Raw genomic sequence first — 19263 nt, forward strand, 5'->3', positions numbered from 1 at the left:
TCCTGTGCCTTTTTATTTTGCCATAGGCTATTTTTCAGTATTTACACTTGAAAATGTAACATGTATTAATTTTTAATAAAATTTAAAAGAACACATCACGGTGGCCAATTCAGCAAGGATTTCCCTATGGAGAGGTTTGGGGGGCTTTCCTTGGTAAGCATCCTACTATAATGAGAATATTTTAAACTTCCAACATTTAATAGTGAGTTTTGACTATTAGTCCAGCAAATGCTTTTCTTTCTAGCACAGGAATCACTTGACAGCAAGGCAGTAACTGCCTGCGTGACTATGCAAAATCAGTGAGCCCTGGAAATGGACCATTTTATAGGTTCTGGCACATGCAACTGTTAAAGGGACAATTAAAATGTGCCAGGGAGGGTTTATTCCAAGTGACCATCACAGCTCACAGAAGTTACTCTATTTTTTCATGTAAGTTTATCCCATCTCCCACCTGCAGAACACTTCCCATCTGCCAGTTTGTGTCAGTGCCAAGTGCATGAGTTCCAACCTCCCCTTACAGCCCCCACACAAACTGGGGATAAGAGACTGGCTCCAAATCCCCAGGAAACGGCCCTGAATTCTGACTGACCACTGTGTTACCTTTCCACAATCGTAAAATGTTTCAGCTCTGTGGGAAGTTCTGTGCCCAGAGGCGTTTTGCTGCGTTTTAGACTCGTAGAGAGTGAAGACTCAGAGAAGCTTTATTACATACTTAGGAAAAGAGGGAAGATCCCGATGCTTCCCAGGAGGAATCTGAAGCCTTTCCTTCTCCCATGCTGCCACCTGGTGACAAATCCCGCTCCAGCTCCTGAAACACCTAAACTCCCATCCCACAGGAGCAACTTTCAGACTCCATCGAACCACAGTTGGTGCAGACATCAAACACTGCAAAAAAAATTCATTTTTAGTTGGGAGATCACTGATCCTTGTTGATGCTGCACCTCTTTCCCTGGCTGAGCAGAGCTCCCGACTCACCTACAACAGCTTCCACCTGCAAGTGAACCCACTGGAAGTCGTAATGACGGGGCTGGAGGACAGGTATGTCTTTGCAAAAACACCTTTGGATAAACTGCTACCAAAAAATTCATAAATCCCTCCTCCTAAATGACAACACTTGCTGAACAACAGTAACACAACTCCTTTCCCTCCTGATGAGCTGCTTTCACTGCTGTTTATTTAAAAGTTCACCTCAGTAAAAAAGTAACACTGAATACCTCAAGATCCAGTCACCTTCAGCAACAAGAATAAGCCATCAGCAAATTAAAAAAAAAAAACAAAACAGAACTTACCAGAAAGGTGATTGTAGCACAGAGATGGCTGAAGGTGCCTTGTCACTGTTCTCTGAATTTTCTCCATTCGGGGGTTTGGTTTTATCTTGAAAGTTTTTCACTCAGCAATGGCAGTGACCCCTCGTGAGTGTTGTGGAGGGATGAGCAGTGGTTAACAATTAGCAACTTCCACAGCTGGAAGTGCTGGAAAACATCCAACCCCCCCAGTGAAACATTAACCAAAGAAAGAAAAAAATATTGTATTTTCCCCGATTTCTGTCTTTACTGCTCACTGTCACACAGTCAGGACACCCAACCAGCCACAAAATCAGCAAGCACAAAACAAGCAGTGGATTTGCTGGGTGCTCCTGGTATTTTCAGAAAGAAATGTTAGAAAACACTTTACAGACTTGTCACTCATTTGACCACCAAAAGCAAACCCAAGGCTCAGCAGACACACGAGAATCAGCCTCTTTTCCGGTTCAGTTACTTCCCAAACTTTGGAATTGTGGCACCCCTTTTCAGAATCAGTCTCTTTTTATGTTCAGGTACTTCCCAAACTAGAAAATTTGTGGAATTTTGGCACTCCTTTTTGTACAAAAAGAGCTGGGGGTGACAGCAGCTGGGGGCAGTTTGCCCTTCCATGATTACTACAATGCACAGGTTTTCAGAACATGAGAATGGGACCAGTGTTTGCACTTGAAAACCAAATCCCACCCTAAAAATCACCATGTTTTTATTCTTAGAACTGTAACAGAAAGTGTTTCTTCATGGACAGATCTGCCTGTGTACAGCAGAGATTTTTTTAAGGAGTTTTAAAGCATTCCCTAAACCTTTCCATTTTCCATTGCCTGCAGCTTTTCCCATCAGAGCTGTGATTTCGCACAGCCGTTCCTATAAACCACAGAGTTTCTGAAACATCACCTTATTCTGCAAAAACACCCAGAACCAATTCTGCTGAACAAACTAACAGAGTTTTAAAAAAGGAAAAAAAAAATTAAGGAGTTGTCTATCATATTTTCCCTGTGCAAAAGGCCACCATTTCCCATTTTTTCCATTCCTCATGGTCATGTGGATGCCACCTCCCAGATCCAGATGGGTCCCAGCATACCCATCCCAAGCCTTCTCTGTGCTTCTCCAGATTCTTCCACATCTCATTTTAAAGATCATCCTGATAACAAAAGCATTTCTATCCTCACCAAATCCTTCCTTAAAAAACATCCACCAGGATGGTCTTCCAGAATAATCCTTCTCCTTAAGGTAAAGCAAACAGCCACACAACTCAGAGTCTTCCCTTCTGCAGACACCAGGAAAGTTCTTTCACAGGAAGAATGTGTTTTCTTTAATAAAACTTTATTTTTAGACACAGTCGACTCAGAGGATATTAACTTCCTTTACTAAAAACTACCTGGTTCTTGCTGGCCACAATTCCTTTTCCTAGCAGTGTCTTCTTTACTCCTAAAAACTGAAAAATCTGTACAAAAATGCATTGGAAACTGCGTTGTGTATTATGTGGAATGTTTAAAATGGAAAAAAAAAAGCCATTTTTTTCCCACCAACAAGCAATAGTGGAATAATTAATGCATACCAAGTGTCAACTGTCCATGGGGGAAGAAGAAAAGTCCAGGCATTCCACACAGCCCACTGCTCCTGAAGGGGATGTAAGAGGGAAGAGCTTTCCAGCCCCTGATGACACTCCCAGTGCCTTGATCACTCAGCTATTTCAGACTTTGATGCTTCAGAAGATGCCACTGGGCTATTTCATTAACTCCTTTGCAAACCCTCCTTTTCATTTTCAAGTTGCCTTTCTCTTCATGATCATTTAGGGGAAAAAAGGGTTGTGCTTGGGTTTTTTAACCATCTCCATTGTCTGCCACAGTTCAAACAATGTCCAATTCAGGCCTGGTTCCTTCGGGGTCGGCACCAACTTCCTGCACAGGAGCAGTTGTTTGATCCCCTTTCTCCTCGTGAACATCAAAGCCTGGCCGTGCTGGTCATGCTTTATGACACGTCAAAGGAAAACACAGAGTATGAACAGTCAGCTTTTATCAGAAAATCCTACTCTTTACACTGCTAATAGCCAGGCTTTTACTTCTCTCTTAAGAGCAAGAACCGCTGTTGGGCCACTCTCAAATCGGATTTTAATGTATTACCCAAAAAAAGAGATACCGCTGACACTGCTGCAGAGGAAACAGTCCCACCAACAAGCAGCAAGGGGGATTTTCAGCTGAAGAACTGAGACCATTCTTCAGGATATTATTGTAAAACTAACCCTTTACAGTCATGTTCTTCATACTTATGGGGCACCTAACTTTTCCTCATTTGCCAGATATCTGGGAGGGCAGCTGCACCAGCCAGCAGGACCACAGAGACGAGGATTGCCATGACTGCTATCAGAGGTAGAACTGTGGAAGTGTCCTGCTCCTCAGGTGTGATGTGAGAAAAGAAGTAATTGTGGTGTTAGAACCTCCCAGTGGCACTGCTGCCCTGTTTTCCACATCACACCTCCCAAAGGTCTTCCTGACTTGGTGGGTAATCCAAGTGGGAGCTGGCTCTTACCTCTTTGCTTTAATGCTTGTAAGTGCAAAATGATTCTCCTCAGAAGCAAACTGTCAGCTGTTCTACTCTAGATAAGGGATGTGTCACCTGAAACCCAGGTACCACAATTGTTCTGCTCTCCCAGGCTCCATAGCCAGCTCTGCTGGAACCACCAGAGAGCCTCCCATGCAGTGATAAGTTTGGACAAGAGGCTGAACACTACATCTGTCATGTGAATGAGCTTATAAAGAGAGGAGTTAAGCTGTTCCCAAGAAGAATAGGAACAGGATTCCACACTTGGAGCCTTACTGGAAGGAAGATGGTGCTGTTTGGAAGAGACTAAAATGCAGATCCAACAGCCTCACTCACCCAAAAGGAGTCCAAGCTGCTTCTCCGGGCAGTGGGGTGCAGGTCTCAGACATGCAGGCTGTGGTGGAGGTGCCAGGAGGGCAAACTTCACACACATTGTCCTTGGATTTTGTGCCTAGAAGGGAGAAACCCACAGGGTTTCTCTCTGCACCTCTGGCTAAGGACAGCCCAGCACAGTCTTTGTGACCCGGTGATTCCTGCAGAGACCCTTAACCACAGGCAGCAGCTCACACAGTTCTGCCTTTGCACGAAGGGAAGAAGCATGAAGCGCTCTTGGCCACATCACACTCGGTGCCCACGGGGCACTGGCCCAGTTCACAGCCAGCGCTCCGACTGTGTGACCGACACCACGGCGAGGACCTCGGGGCAACACAAGGACCGGGTTATACCGCAAGAACCGGGTCCCACACGACCCCTGAGGTGGTTTCCCGTCACGGCCCCTCAGGCGGTTCCCTCAGGCGGTTCCCCCACGGCCCCTGAGGCCGTTCCTTCGTGGTGTCTGGTCTCCCCCCGGCCCCGCTCGCCATCCTCATGGTGCCCCGGCAGGGGTCCCCGCAGGACACCAAAGCAAAAGCGAAAGAAGGCGTGGAGGAAGGGGACGGAAAGGGAAAGGAATGGGAAAGGAATGGGAAGCCGCCGGGCTGTGCGGCTCGGGTTCCCTCAGCGCTTCCCGCCCTCCCGGCCGGGCACAGCGGGGAAGGCTTTGGTAGGGAGAGAGCTGTGCCCAAAGTCAGCAAAATACCTCAAGTTATACCAAAGCAGCCCTTCAAAGCCTGAGAAACCCTTCAGATCCTGGCAAACTAACCCCTCAAAGCCTGACAAACTCCTCAAATCGTGTCAAACCCCTCAAAACCTGACAAACCCTTCAAAGCCTGACAAACCCCTCAAATTATGGCAAACCCCTCAAAACCTGACAAACCCCTCGAATCCTGGCAAGCCAACCCCTCAAAACCTGGCACAAACCCACCCACCCCTCAAAACCTGGCAAACCAAGCCTTCAAATCCTGGCACAAACCCCTCTAAACCTGGCACAAACCAACCCCCCAAAACCCAGCTTAGGGGGCCAAGTTTGTGAACAAATGGTGTGGAAGGAGGATTCGGGTTCTAGACAGGGGCAGGACATTGCTGCTCAGGTGAGGGGTTTTGGGACAGGAGGGGCAGTGAGCGAGGAAATGCTCAGTAGGATTCAGCTGAGGGAATCTGTGTGACAGGAGCACTCCTTGGGGTTCAGGGTGGCTCACACGGTGGGATTCATAAAAATACACAGAGTAAACATGAATGGGAGTTCCTCGAGCTTTCCAAAAAAATCCATTTCTTCAGAGCGCCATTAACCTTTCTCAGGGGTGCAAGCGGCTGCACACCCTTCAGATGGAGAGACCCACACAGAAGTTGCACACAAATGCATTTTATTGCTCTCTACACACACAGAGACGCATACACAGTATGCAGGTGAGCCATAGGGCAGTCCCAGCACTGGGAGAAACATCATCCACCAGGAATTCAACCACTCAATACAGATAAAAATCATTATTATAATGAAAATGCTAAAAAAGCATAGCTTACACTCAAAATGTATAACATTGACAAATCAAGCCTGTTACCTACTACTTTTCTTTAACATAAAGCAATAACGTACTCTTTTTCTAAACTGAAAAAAGCATCAAATAGTAGAAATATTCCACATAGTTTCCTAACTCCTGGTCATCCCTCACACTGTATATACAGGACTATGAAAGGGCCATGAGGGAGAAATCCAAACCAAAACCAAACCCATTTTTGATGCTGAACAACTGATAAGCAAACAGAGGGAAATTGATTTTAACCAAGTGTGCATGAACCAAAGGGAATAAATTTATCCTCCGGAGTGACTGAGCCAACCAGAGTCGCCAGTCAAGCCAGAGCAAAGCTGATGGCTCTTACTGGGAATATTAGAGAAAATCTCCTACAGCAATTCCTGTCCATCACAACTGTAACATTTACAAACACCCTCCTTCATTCTGAAGACGTCGCCCCTGCCCGGGCAGCACTGCAGCAGTGCCTACACAGCTTCAACACTAAAGAGAACACCTCAACTTCTGCCAGAGGATCCCAAAAAAGTCAAAAGCATGGCATTCTCTCATACATAAATAAAACACAGGGGGAAATAAAATCCCCTACAGGAGAGAGGATCAGAGCTGGACTATCAGATGCAGTCAGATCCTTCCTCTGGACTGTCACAGGTCCGTGCAGTGAGGACTGCCCCAACTACCAGGGCCTCCAGAGAGGGCTGCTGTCCTTTGGAGACACTTGCTTCAGGGCACCGGTGTTCCCAGGGGAGAAGGAGACCTCTGGAGCAGATGACTGGCTCTTCTGGAAGTGGCTTAAAAGTTTGGTCTGTGTTTCAGTTCGGACTTTGTGGAGAGAGAGAAAATGGAAAGCTTCTTGCAGACACCTGGAATAGCCCTCTCTGAAGTCAAACTGGGAGCTTTTATGGAAGGATCCTGCAGCTACAGATGGGAAGGAAAGAGAAAGATGGAAGAAAGAATAGTTTAGAGCAGTTGTTCATGGCTCGAGATTGATACAACAGTCACAGACTGGAAGTAAAATGGAGATTGAAAGAAAACCCAATACTCACTCTTCATCTGCAGCTGGCTCTGCTGCTTCAGGTAGCTGACAGTCATCTCCAGGATGTCGGCTTTCTCCAGCTTGGAGTTGGGCTGGTGCCTCTGAAACTCCTTCTCCAGGAGCAGTTTCAGCTGCTCGATGCTGCTGTTAATCCGGTCCCGGCGCATTTTCTCCACCACCGGCTTCCTCAGCTGTAAAAAGCAAAGGAAAAGAGACCTGTTATTATAGGATGTTCCCCCTGACACTTCGCAGGGCTGTTTGCTGCCCACCACTGCTCCTAAACAGCGTGAGGCGAGGTCTCAGCTGGTGTAAACTGCTCTGCTGTGCCTGCACTTACTTTGTTTTTCTCCTTCGGTGTCAGCAGGTTGTCAGGCTCCAAGAAAACGGTGCTGGGAGCCATCTGTCCTGAGCAGAGAGGTCTTGGAGTGGAATCCAGGAGAAACGTGTTGCTGGAAGCTGCCTGTGCCCGATATTTATACTGTCCGAGCTCGGGGCGAGTGTGTGGGTCTGCGGCTCGGTGGCGTTTCCCACACTCGCCAGCCAATCCGGGCCATGGGCAGCACAATGGGAGAAGCAGCTATTCTTGCATGCTCCAGTGCCAGTGAATAGCCCGCGGATAATGACCTTCTCCCAGATGAGCAGGTGGGGAGTGTGTGCTCCGTGAAAGGCTGGGATCAGAGTTACGTGTCAGGAGCTGGGAAAGAGCTGCCCTTCAATGGGAAAGGCTGCTGACTAATGCCGCGGATCAATAGCATTCCAGGGGCAGCCCGGGGTTCACATGCGGGAGGAAGGAGGAGGAGGAAGGAGGAGGAGGAAGAAGGAGGTCAGCTGCGGATGGCGGGAATGCTGCTCCCGGGAGCGCGCCGAGGCACACGCTGGAGCAGGCACAAGGCACACGCACATGCGAGCAGCTCCTGGCGTCCAGAAATTCCTCAAATCCACTCACCTGCTTTCCCCAGTGAGCCACTTGTGGTTCTCCCACAGGTGGCTCTGGCACCAGCTTTGCCCATGGGAAACAGAAAACGGCTTTCCCACTTTGACTTACTGCAAATAAAAACGTTTAATTTTAAGTACACACAATTATTGTAAACATTTTCTGCTTTGATCTTTGTTCCCTTCCCTCAGCAGCCCTTTCGAAAACTCTCGAGTCAAGTCATAAGCACTTCATGTTTCCAAATACCTGCAAGACAAATACTTGTGGAGAAGGGTCTTGGGAGTGTTTTGGGATCAGTTCAGTATCACATGCTGCTTCTCACTTCCTCCCCAAAATGTATTTTACTCTAATTATTTTCATTTAGTCTATACACAGAGGAAAACTGGGTGCAGAAGAGATTTCTATCCTCATAAACTTACTAGAAATCAAATTCCTGATTCCTCGTTATTCTCCCCTCGGCCAGTTCCTGTGTTGGATGCACAGCCTGTGCTCAGGAGGCGCCTGCAGCTGGGAGAGCTGACAGTCTCTGATAAAAATACAGCCAGGGATTCCTGCTGGAAAACTTGAACCAGATCTGCCAGCAATTTATCCATCAAGTAATGTCAGGGCTTATGTTTGGGGAGCTCTTACTGTAATGAGTAAATACCAGTTGTACAAATACCATTAATATATGTGTAGGTGTGTTCACCTTTACATTAATGTGTGTGTGTGGTCACACAGGGCCTTTAATGTGAACACACCCAGAGCACAGGGACACATTTCTGTCTCACTCTGCAGCTCATTATTGGAGCACCAGGTAGGGCTTCAATGACCTCTTCCAGGCTCTGCTTTTCCATCCCTATTGTGCTGCCCTGAATGGGCTCCCTTCTCTCAGCACAGAGCAGCAGCTGTTGAGCTGTTCTTTTATGTCAAGTTGTGGGAAAGCTTTTGTGACACCGTTTCACATGTTCTCCTCAAAGCCCGTGGATTATCTCTGAGCCCATGTAATGCCACCTCTGAAACCAATCTTGCCCTCTGCTCATCCCTCTCAGGGAGATTCCCTGAAACAGAAACTCTGGAGCTGGGACTCCTTTCTCCAGCTCGTTAATTGAGCACACGAAGAAAAAAAGTGCCAGTCCTGTGATGGGCAGAGCAGTTTTGCTAGAGACAATTGCTGTTTCCTCTTGCTGCTTTCCTCTTATTCTCGACTCAACACCCAGATAAAAACTACTTTAATTCCATGGGAACAGCCATGCCAACCTCACCCTCCTTGCTCTTGGGAGTGGTTGTGCACTGGCACAGATGAGGGGTCAGTGCTCAGAATTTCCTCTCCACCGACATCCAAACTGATCCAGAGCCTGCACCTGAGAAGGCTGAATGCAAAATAATCTTCTGTGGCATTCCACTTTCACTAGAGAGGCTGGAGGCCCTACATATTTAAATTTGGCATGATAGTAAGAATTACAGTATTCAATGTATTACTGGGAGGTGAATGTAGCAAAATCTCCCTTGGGTGGGAAACCCATTGAGGTTCTTATGTCCTCGCTCTGTGTCACGGACAAATTTTAAAGAATCTGAAATAAAAACATGTTTTTAAAACAGCTTTTTATTTTCTCTTTGGTTGCACAAACTCTGAGGGGAAAAATTAGCCAGTTACTGACTGAGTTGGAAGAGTTACTCAGATTAGATGCTCAGTTGCCCAAAACAGATGCTCTGCTTGGGCGGGAAATCCTAAAGAAAGTGATAACAAAAATTCCTCCCTATTATAAATTTTGCAGAGTCTGTGGACTTTAAGAAGAATGTATTTGGAATTACACACCTCCTACTCCAAAAATACACACTACTGGACAGAAAGCTCATTAGGATCCCAAAATACTGGACCTGGATGTTTCAAACAGGGCATCAACAACAGCCTTGCCCCAGAATTCCTGCCAGATGTTAGCCCTTTAGAAAGCCTCAAGGATGCTGCTGCTTTCCCAAGTCTGGAGAGATGCTCCCTGCTCCCACTGCTTCCCTCCCGGTCCGTGCTGCCCAGATGGCCTTTTGGGAGCAGGGTTTCCCACTGAACACAAAGCAGAGCCAAGCACCGTTGCTAATGTGGTTTGTAGTCGGGCACACTTCCTTTGTGACAGGAGGGAATATAGTTAAGGAATGATGTGGGAAACTCTGGAGTACGCAAACTTCCACAGTCGTATGTTAGTAAGTCCTTCAGAAAGGGGAGCGGGGCAGAGATGAACTGGGAACAGGAAAGACAGCAAAATGTGGGATATTTAGTTAGTGCTGAGTCCTGAGGAGCATCCTGAGGTGGAAAATAAAATGGGTCCAATCCCAAGGGCCTTACTGGGATCCCCACTGAGGCCAACAGACAATTTGGACTCCAATATTTGCTCTGCAGATTTCATACCTCTGGAACTATTTCCTGATCTCTGTTAATTTGTAGATACAAATTACCTCTAGACCTACAGCAGAATTTATCAAAACCTAATCAAAAACTGAATTTTCTCCTTCCAGATACCAAAATGAGAATCAGGTCTGTTGTTTCCCATTTCTTCCATCCCCCTGGTATTGCTGGTATAAAACCTGACTGAGTTTTCTTAAAAGCCAGGCTCAGTTCCCATAGCTCCACATGGGCTGTACGAAACTCTCACAATACCCTCATGGTCCCCAGGAATTGCTCTGTTTCCTGAGACATATTGAACAGACTGGGCAATTAAAGAGGCAAACAGGGCACGTGGCTCAGAAGTCCCAGTGCAATCTAACCCGCTTCTGCCACCTCCAGTGGGATAATTGTCTTTGGCCTGACTGGTGGAAGAGCAAGATACTGTTCTGCAGTTCCCTTCCCTGTCATTTCCTCCCAGCCCTTTCCTGTTTTTCCTCCTAATCCTTCCCTGCATTTCCTCCCTGTCCTTCCTTGTCCTGGTGCAATTTCTGTCTTCCTGCACAGCTTCCTTCCCTTTTTTTCCCTTTTCCTCATGGTTTACTTTCCCTCCATGCAGGTTTTATAATCTGATTTTTCAATCTGTCGCTCCTTGCCCCCCTGCCTGTCACAGGCAGATGTGGTGTGAGGACAGGGGTGTCTCAGAGCCCCGCAGCCGTGGTGAGTGTGGAGTTCCCTTCAGTTTCCCACACCACTCTCCCATTCAGGGCATTCAGGCGCAGGATAAAGGAAGTGTGCCATGCTACAAGCTGAATTAGAAATGGTGTTTGACTTCCCTTTGTACTCAACAGAAACCTTGCTCTGGGCAGACCATCTGCATAGCCCTCACCGTGGAGAAAACCATTGATCAAGGCCTGTCAGCCCAGCTGGGGGAACTTGGGAAAGTAATTCCTTGTGCCACTTCAGTTCTTTAGGGCTTAACATCTGGCTGGAGGGGGAGGCGACAGTTGATGGTTTAACAGTCTTGCTTCCTTTCAAGTTTGGGATGCTGTTTTGATCCCAGATAAGCCTTTCTGAAATCCTGATTTTAATAACATGGAAAGCATCCAGAAGAGTAGGAATAATGCACTGGCTTTGCATTTTCAAAGTGCTTTACAAATACCAGCTAATGAATTCTCAGCGACCTCCTCCGTGGGTGAGGATGTATTATTAGCAATGTTTTACAAAGGCGGGAAAATGAGGCTGAGAGGAGAAAACCAAGATTTCAAGATCTCAAACAGCCTACAGGCTTCTATGGCCAAGAGGCTGTTTGAGACATCTGGTTTGCAAAAATGCTCAGCACCCACTTTTGTTTTAATTAGCTTTGGCATCTCTGAATGGGGCATGCTCCCTTGCTTGTGGGAGGACTTGGATTTCCAGGCTGGACCACACTCACAGCCATGCACCACCCGGATAAGCAAACACCAAAGTTCTCCTCTGCCCTCAAGTTCAGCAGTGGGGTTTGAAAATGTTATTTAGTATAATTTTTCTAAGCCCATGAAACAGCTGGAAAGGAAGATGCACTCAAATCCCCAATCAGGAAATTCTTACTGATGTGTTCAACAGAAAATAACTCCGTATCTCCAGAAAGTAAACTAAGTTTTAATTTGATTATTTATACTCCTGCAGACCTGCAGCTGTGCTTAGGCCCTGGGCAAGTCTGTCTGTCAGCACCGTGGAATTCTGCTCAGCTGCTTCCCAGCAGGTATGGTTATCCTGGGATTGGAGCTCCTCAGGGGAGGGGATGCAGTGTGCCCTGAATTACATGGACTCCTGAGGGAATATGAGAGAATTTGACAACGTGCCTTGCCCTGTGGGTGGAGATGAGGGCATCCAACCCTGCCCATGGCCTGGCAGCTCTTGTGTGTGCCCCTCTGCCAGTCCTTTGCTTGGCTCAGGACCAGGTTTTCTACCTTCTGAAAAACCCTTCTTGCTTTTATCAGACACTATCTCTTCATTCTGCTGCTTGCTGAGTATGGCAAAGATGTCTCCAAAACCAACCTGCCTGGCAGGGCAGGACCTCACAGGAGCCCCGGGACACTTTCCCGAGACACATGTCCGTTGTCCTCCACAGCTGGTGACTGATGGCTGCCAAGCACAAGAAAATGGGTTCCAGTGGGACCTTACACCCCAAAACTCACCCCAAAACTCAGGCTGAGCTCGAGGGAAAGGGAGAAATCCACTGGGACATACAGGAGAGTCAGCTTCAGGTTATAAATTTGTTCCCAAGGCAGGGAAAATCGATCGAGGCTCAGGGGACACCCAGGAAGGCTGTGGCTCTTATCTCCCACTGCTGCCCTTGCTGGCCTCTGAGTGATTAAATGTCTGCCCCATGCAGATGGGATTAATTGCTGCTGCTGTCAGGGGAGAGGTGCCTGCCCTCCTGTCTGGCACAGACACACCATTCCCTCCTCGTTAATGACAGTAAGTGGTTGCTGGGGCCAAACCTCAGGAGCCACATTCCCTATTTCCAACCTGCTCGCTGAAATATCCTCTCTGCAGGATACCTGCTCCCTGCCAAAAGCTTGGCAGCACTGTTTGTTGAGTCTTGTGACTTTTATCAGGAGACTCATAATACTTCAGGCCTTCAGCAGGACTTCACATCCAAGTCTCATAATTCTGTAAGAGAGAAAATTAATTATATCGATCCAAAGCCCAAGTTCTCAGTTAAAAAAAAAAATCCATCAAAATGCTTCTATTTTTATTAGAAACATCAAATTGTTTTTATTAAATCCCTGTGATGTTCTGCCTGTTTCTTGGTTTCTCAAAGCCCAAATTTTGACACTTGAAAGGCTGGCAGCACTGCCGGACCCTCAGAGGTGCAGAGCCCATTGTAAGAGCTGAATGCCACTGTCTCCCAAAAAACCCACCCAAAACCAAACAATGAAGGAAGTGCATGAACCCAGCAGCTTCTGTTTGCTGCCCCCACTGCATTGTCAGTGACAGGCTGTTCCCTTCCTTGGCCAGGGCAGGGGAGGTGACTGATGGGAAGTTCCAAAGGATTTTCAAGGAGCTCCCAGTGAACTCAGCACTATCTGAGGTGCTTGGGAGTAACCTCAAACCCAGCTGGCAGCACGTGGGATATCCCCCAGCCCCATTCCAGAGGTGGGGAACGGCAGCATTTCCAAAATCCCCCGTAACTCAGCACTGAGTGCTGTGAGCCCCGGGAAGGAGCAGGACAGGATATATCCCGTAGTTGTTTTATCCGGGTTTGGAAGGAGGAGGGTGGTAAACACAGAACATGGTGGCTCCCGCCAAGCCTGCTCCCAGGGCAGTGTGTTCCTTTGAGACATAATTGATTCCTGCCATCAGGCACCAGCCTGCTCTCCCCCAGGGTCAGCGCTTTCCCACATCCAACCCCATTATCCCACAGACCATGCCTTTTGTACAACACACTCCAGCTATTCATGTGCAAAGCAGCTGTAATCCCCAGACCTTTCAGAGTCAATATACCAGGAAATAATAAATCCCTCTTGTGCACTCTTGAATATGCTGAGAGGTGACTTGTGGGAATTTCAGCTGGGCAGAAAAATAATAAATTCTCCTTAATTTTTAATTATTTGTTATACTCACTGTAGAAGGAGTATGTCATTGGGGCATGACTACTTGGGGGTCACCACAGAAGCAGCTATAGAAATTGTTTTTGCCTCTAACAACCCTAAAAATGTCTCAGATGTTTCTTAATGATCAAAGTCCACTTTTCTTCATTCATGCACCTGGGAATGGCAGTATATTAAACATTCTGGATCTGAAGAAAAACTAATTTAAAAAGGTTAAATCTGTGAAGTATGTACTTTACAGTATTAAGACCCCATTTTGAGGGGGTTCTGGTGTCTCAAGGAGGCAAGATAATGCCATGACATTTAATGGAATATTTCATACAATAGGTCTAATAACAACATAACCTTTTCCCCTGGAAAAGGCAGATTTCCCTCCACTCCCACTCTATTGGTTCACATGCAGAGTTATGATTCCCTTGTGGGAACAGAAGCCAATCCTGAATAGCAAGTTTTACATGGTTATTTCTTTATATATTGCCTTCCAGCCAAATAGTGTTTAAACTATTTTCTGTGTCATGTCACTGAAAGACCCTGAGCAGAGCATGATAGGCAGGGTTAGGGTTAGGGTTAGTGTTAGGGGCAGGGGCAGGGGCAGGGGCAGTGTTAGGGCTGGAAGAAGGGATCCTCATCTGAGACACCAAAAGAAGCAGTGGCTCCTCAATTAAGAAGTGTCAGAGGATCATTAGGGGTCAGCTCAAACAGGTAGCTCCCTGTATTTTCACACCTTGAACAAGAACCTCCTGGGAAGAAGCTGTGAGTACATGAGGGTGGTCAAGGGATGTGATAATACTGCAGGGGTTTGTGGTGCTGAAATCCATGAATCTTACCCATTAGGACAGGTCCACCCGGCAGTCACATACAGACCCAATAGCTCTTCAAGGTTCATCATTTTGAATAGCATTCAAAGATAATAATTCCCACTCGGGCATGTCTGCCTGGGACACTGGCAGTGATATTGCTGCCATGTCCCTCAGTGGTGCTCCCACCAGCACATTCCCCATTAAACTGAGATCAGAGCTGGCTTGATCCTGACCTCCCTTCATTTCCCTGGGTAAAAAAGCCTTCCCAGTACTGCTCTCAACAAACAGGCAGAAACTCCTCTGTGAGACAAGGAGAAGAGCCCCCCCTCATCACCCTCAGCACTGCTGCTCCTCCACTCTGCTGCCTGAGGTGTTCCCAGGTGATGCCAAAAAAGCACAAGGGCCACATCAGCCCTGCCCCTGCCTCCCACCACAGGCACAGGTCAGCTCCCAGTTCCAAGAGGGCTCTGTGGAAGAGCTCAGCACCACTCTCCCATTTCCCAGAAGAGCAAAGTGAGGCACGGTGGAACAAACCAGCAGCCCTGGGATAGTCTGAGCTGCAGCTCAGCTTGGCGCTCCTGCAGCCACCCCTGCGTGAACCAGTGTCCCTTCCCCTTGTCACCCTTTTCTCCCAGTGCACACAGATCCCAGAGAAGCCCCTGGATGGTGAAACGTGCCTGTTTCAGCCTTCCTGGGTGAAAAAGGCACGGAGTTCATGGCGCCCCAACAGAAGCGCAGCTCCACAAAGGAGTTATTAGCGCCAGGCTGTGTGGGTTTGGATTTCTCTGCCTTTCCCATACTCTTCCCCCATTGATAACATTTCTTGCTGGGACAATAGAAGTGTGCCTTGCAACTACTCCCGACATTAGTGACGGTGCTTGAGCCTGAATGATTTAAAGGGAAAGAATCCAACTCCCAAAAGACCATCTGGCTATCAGTTCTAATACAGCAATAAAGGTCAGGGCTTCTCAGGAGTTGGGAAAAAGATGGTTTTTGACACTGAAGAGTCTTCAACCAGCTTGGTCCATGCCTACCTGTCAGCTCCTGGCTGCAAGGTCTGCCAGCATGGCTCCCTTGCTAGGAAAGGGATAACCCGGGATACCAGCTCCTGGAGGAAGGCCAGCCAAAGACCACAGGAAAACAGGCGACACCTCATTAAAGCTGGCAGAAGCTGGGGCATGGTGTCTGAGCTGTGTCTTATTTTGTATCATAATCGTTTGACTGCTTCAAAGTGTTCATGAGATGTCTTGTCTCCTGGCTTTCCCACAACACAGGGAATAAAGGGCTCCAAGGACAACATCTGCCCTTCACAAAGAGCTGAGTCCATTCAGGCCGCTACAATGAGTCCCACATCGCTGCCTATTCCAGCAACACCTCCCTCCTTCCTGTCAACTGCCCATTACCCTCGGGCTTCATTGCAGCATTTCCAAGCAAGAAATTCTTTGGCTTTCTTACCTCACTGCACACTTCCCTCCTCCCTTGCCATGCCCAGATGCTCAGAGGAGGAGTACACCTCTGCCTGGGGCACTCCGGGCTGGACCCACACATGGCAGGATGCAGCACAGCTTTCCCCAGGTAGCTTCTGGGTTATTTTTGGTGCTGCCTCGAGGACTGTACTCAGGCAGAGATTTTTCTCATAACACAACATCAGAACTGACCTCCAGTGCCCTCAAAGCTTCATTCTTTTTCTTGCCTTTATCACAAAAGAAATGGTGGCTTAATTCATCCTGGCATTTCCATGCAGTCACGAGCAAGCAGCACATTTTCCAGATAAAAAAATGGAGTGGGGATGATATGCTGAAGGTTACACAGCGAGGCAGGTACATGGTGTCTGAGATCTGATATTCGGAACACTCAGCAGGGCCAGGCTGCAGTGAGGCCAGGTCAGAACCGAACACACGTGAAAGCTCAGCAAGAAGCAGAACGGACCTAAGGGCCAAAGATGGGCCTCGGCTGCTAAACCCCATTCGTGACCCACCTCTGGTTTCCCAAAACTTCCCAGGACTCTGGGTTGAGCCTGATGCTATCCTTTAGCCCATCTTAACCATCACTCCTGAAAATGTCTCTGTGAAAGATACAGATGAGAAAAAAGAAAAGCAAGAGCTACAGGAGTGACTCTGCATGGCCCAGCTCTGCTGGACAGTGTGGGCTGTCCTTAATGGGGATGATGGGAACACTGGTTCAGTGGGCTCACAGACCCTAGTGTGTTATGGGGAAGAGAGAAAATGGGGTTACCATTCCCTAGTTATTCTCCCTGTTCCTCCAACATCCATTTAGAAATGTCATGCAAAGAAACCTGTGGTCACTTCGGGTCACCCACACAGACACACACACACATCCCCCAGGCTCTGGGATGGGCAGAGATGTCCCTGGGGCTGTTGACTTGAACCCTAGCAGGGCTGCCCTCCCTTTCCCACCTACCCCCAAAAGTGTGCCTCCTCCACGCCACGACTGTGCCTGGCACATGCAGGGCCTCAGGAATGCCATTGATCCCAGCCCAACCAGCTGGAGGGTCAGTGCTTTCCCAGCTCCCCACGCCGCACACTCCACCAGCAGCGTGGGCAGAAGGTTATTCTCCCCGGGGCATTGGCAATCAATGTACCATGCACTAATGGATGCTTCCTCTATTGTCCCGCTGCGGGCCTGGATTGGCTGCGGGGCTGTGGGAAACACCGGCGATCCCGAACACTCACGTATCTGCCCCAGCTCCCCGGGTATAAATAGAGGCACTTGGGAGCTGCCAAAGCATCGCCTCACGCTCGGCACAGCAGCTGGGTGGGGTCTGTGCCCAGGGCTGAGCGCTCGGAATGGCTCCCAGCAACACTCTCATGATCCACATGGAGGAGAAGCTGCTGCCAAAGGAAAAGAATAAAGTAAGTAGAGCCCCTGAGAGGATTGGAAAGGCTGGCCTGCCCCTAGCAAATATATATGACATGGGAGAAGTGGTCTGGGGGAAAGCAAATATGTTAAAGAGAGATAAGGGAGATTATATAGATTTTTAAAAGTTAAAATGGGTGGGCAGCATTACACAGCTCTCCTGCCAAGAAAAAAAAAGCATCTTTGAACATGGGTGTATCAGGGCATCAGAGGGGAAATCGGGTCAGGTCTCACAAAATCCCTAAAGATCTGCTCTGTCCCTCACAGCTGAGGAAGCCGGTGGTGGAGAAAATGCGCCGGGACCGGATTAACAGCAGCATCGAGCAGCTGAAACTGCTCCTGGAGAAGGAGTTTCAGAGGCACCAGCCCAACTCCAAGCTGGAGAAAGCCGACATCCTGGAAGTGGCTGTCAGCTACCTGAAGCAGCAGAGCCAGCTGCAGGACCAAAAAAGTGAGTGCAGAGCAGGTATTTCACACCTGGACCTGCTCCCAGGGCTGTGCTCTCCCAGACACCCCGAGGCGAGCAGGGGCTGGAGCACCCCAGCCCCAGGCACATGAAAGTCACTGCACAAATCATCACTGCCCCATGTTTTGGTCACGATTTTAACCTGCTGCATTTGCTTTTCTTTCTCTTCCAGCGTTCATCCACAAGAACCCAGAGCAGGACTTTAACAGCGGGTACCTGCGGTGCCTCAAGGAAGCGATGCACTTTCTGTCCTACTATGAGCCCAAGAAGGAGACCCAGGTCCAGCTCATCAAGCACTTCTGCAAGGCTCAGCTGGGCGCAGATGCCTCGTACTCTCCAGCTCTGCGTGGCTCCCCCCTGTCTCCCTGCGTGTTTCCCAGAAAACAGCCTGTCCAGAAGAGCGTGGCTGCTGCTCCGACCATCTGGAGACCCTGGTAGACCTGCTGAACTTTATTCCTACGTTTTGCTACAAATACTAGAGGGACCTGTGGTTTATTAGTTCCTCTTTGAAGTAGGAAACATTGCTTTCCAAAGGTGGGAGGGGGCGGTTATCGTTTTTCTGTCACCAGAAATGAGGGTCGCTGGGTGGTTTCCCTTCATAGTGAAGGACTGTGGGTGTATCTTGCAGCAAATTTGTTGCTTTTATTGGTGGCTCCTGGCCAAAGACAGGACCAAGTTCTGTGGTGATTTAGAGAGCAAATGCCCTGCAGTTTCCATCACAGGCTGCTGAGCCTGTGGCTGTCAGTGGAAATCTTTCTGCTGACTGCCTGGGTCACTGGTTCAAGTGCTCCATTGTCTCTAGATAATGTATTGACCTTCCTCAAGAAGGAGCCCTTTGGAGAATGTATTTTGTATCATAAAGAGAGGATTGAGCCTTTCCCTTTTGAGTGAAAGATGTTATTAAAGAAATGCTGATTCTTCTGAAGCTCCTCTGCTATTTTTAGTATCCTTCTTACAGAAAGTTGTGATGATCACAGAGAGCTCTAGGGACAATTCTCTTCATGTCACTTTGTGCTGCTCTCATTTGAGGGATAACTGATGCCTTTTGTAAAGGAAATACCTGTGCTATACCGTAAGGAAAAGGGGGAGGAAGGGAAGCAGTAAGTACTTTATAATCATTCACTAAGCATGCTAAGGAGCTTAAAAAGCTTTTATAAAGTTGTGATGTATTCATCCTGTGTGATGTTCAACTTGCGTGTCTTCACTGTACAATACAATAAAAATGGTTTTAGTCATTAGTCCTTTGCTTTGGAATGATTAAAAGGGCTGACACTGCTGGACTGGGTGCACGCAGACTCTCCTGTGGTGGAGAAGCCATCAGGAGGTGTCAGTTCTGAGCCCTTCCCTCCAGTACATGACTTATATCTGTGAAATCCCTTTGGCAGAGCAGGATTTCAGATCCTGTAAGGAAGCAGCCTCTGGAAAAATTATCAAAAATGAAAATGGAAGTGA

General features: G+C 47.9%; 2 protein-coding genes across 2 annotated transcripts; one reads left to right on the forward strand and one right to left on the reverse strand.

Moving 5' to 3' along the window:
- Positions 1-5564: 5564 nt before the first annotated feature.
- On the reverse strand, positions 5565-17252 carry LOC121666459 (transcription factor HES-5-like). Its single transcript, XM_042032005.1, has 3 exons — positions 7117-17252; positions 6790-6970; positions 5565-6661 (listed from the first exon to the last, which is right to left on the reverse strand). The coding sequence occupies exons 1-3, from the start codon at positions 7177-7179 to the stop codon at positions 6420-6422; spliced, it is 486 nt and encodes a 161-aa protein (XP_041887939.1). The 5' UTR covers positions 7180-17252; the 3' UTR covers positions 5565-6419.
- Positions 17210-19049, forward strand: LOC121666458 (transcription factor HES-5-like). Its single transcript, XM_042032003.1, has 3 exons — positions 17210-17341; positions 17613-17796; positions 17984-19049. Exons 1-3 carry the CDS (start codon positions 17276-17278, stop codon positions 18247-18249), a joined length of 516 nt encoding a protein of 171 aa, XP_041887937.1. The 5' UTR covers positions 17210-17275; the 3' UTR covers positions 18250-19049.
- The last annotated feature ends 214 nt before the right edge of the window (positions 19050-19263 follow it).

Source organism: Corvus kubaryi, unplaced genomic scaffold (assembly GCF_017639235.1).
Source record: "Corvus kubaryi isolate FWS band 111438036 unplaced genomic scaffold, C.kubaryi_AGA036_p1.0 37352, whole genome shotgun sequence".
In the NCBI taxonomy this organism is placed as follows: Eukaryota; Metazoa; Chordata; class Aves; order Passeriformes; family Corvidae; genus Corvus; species Corvus kubaryi.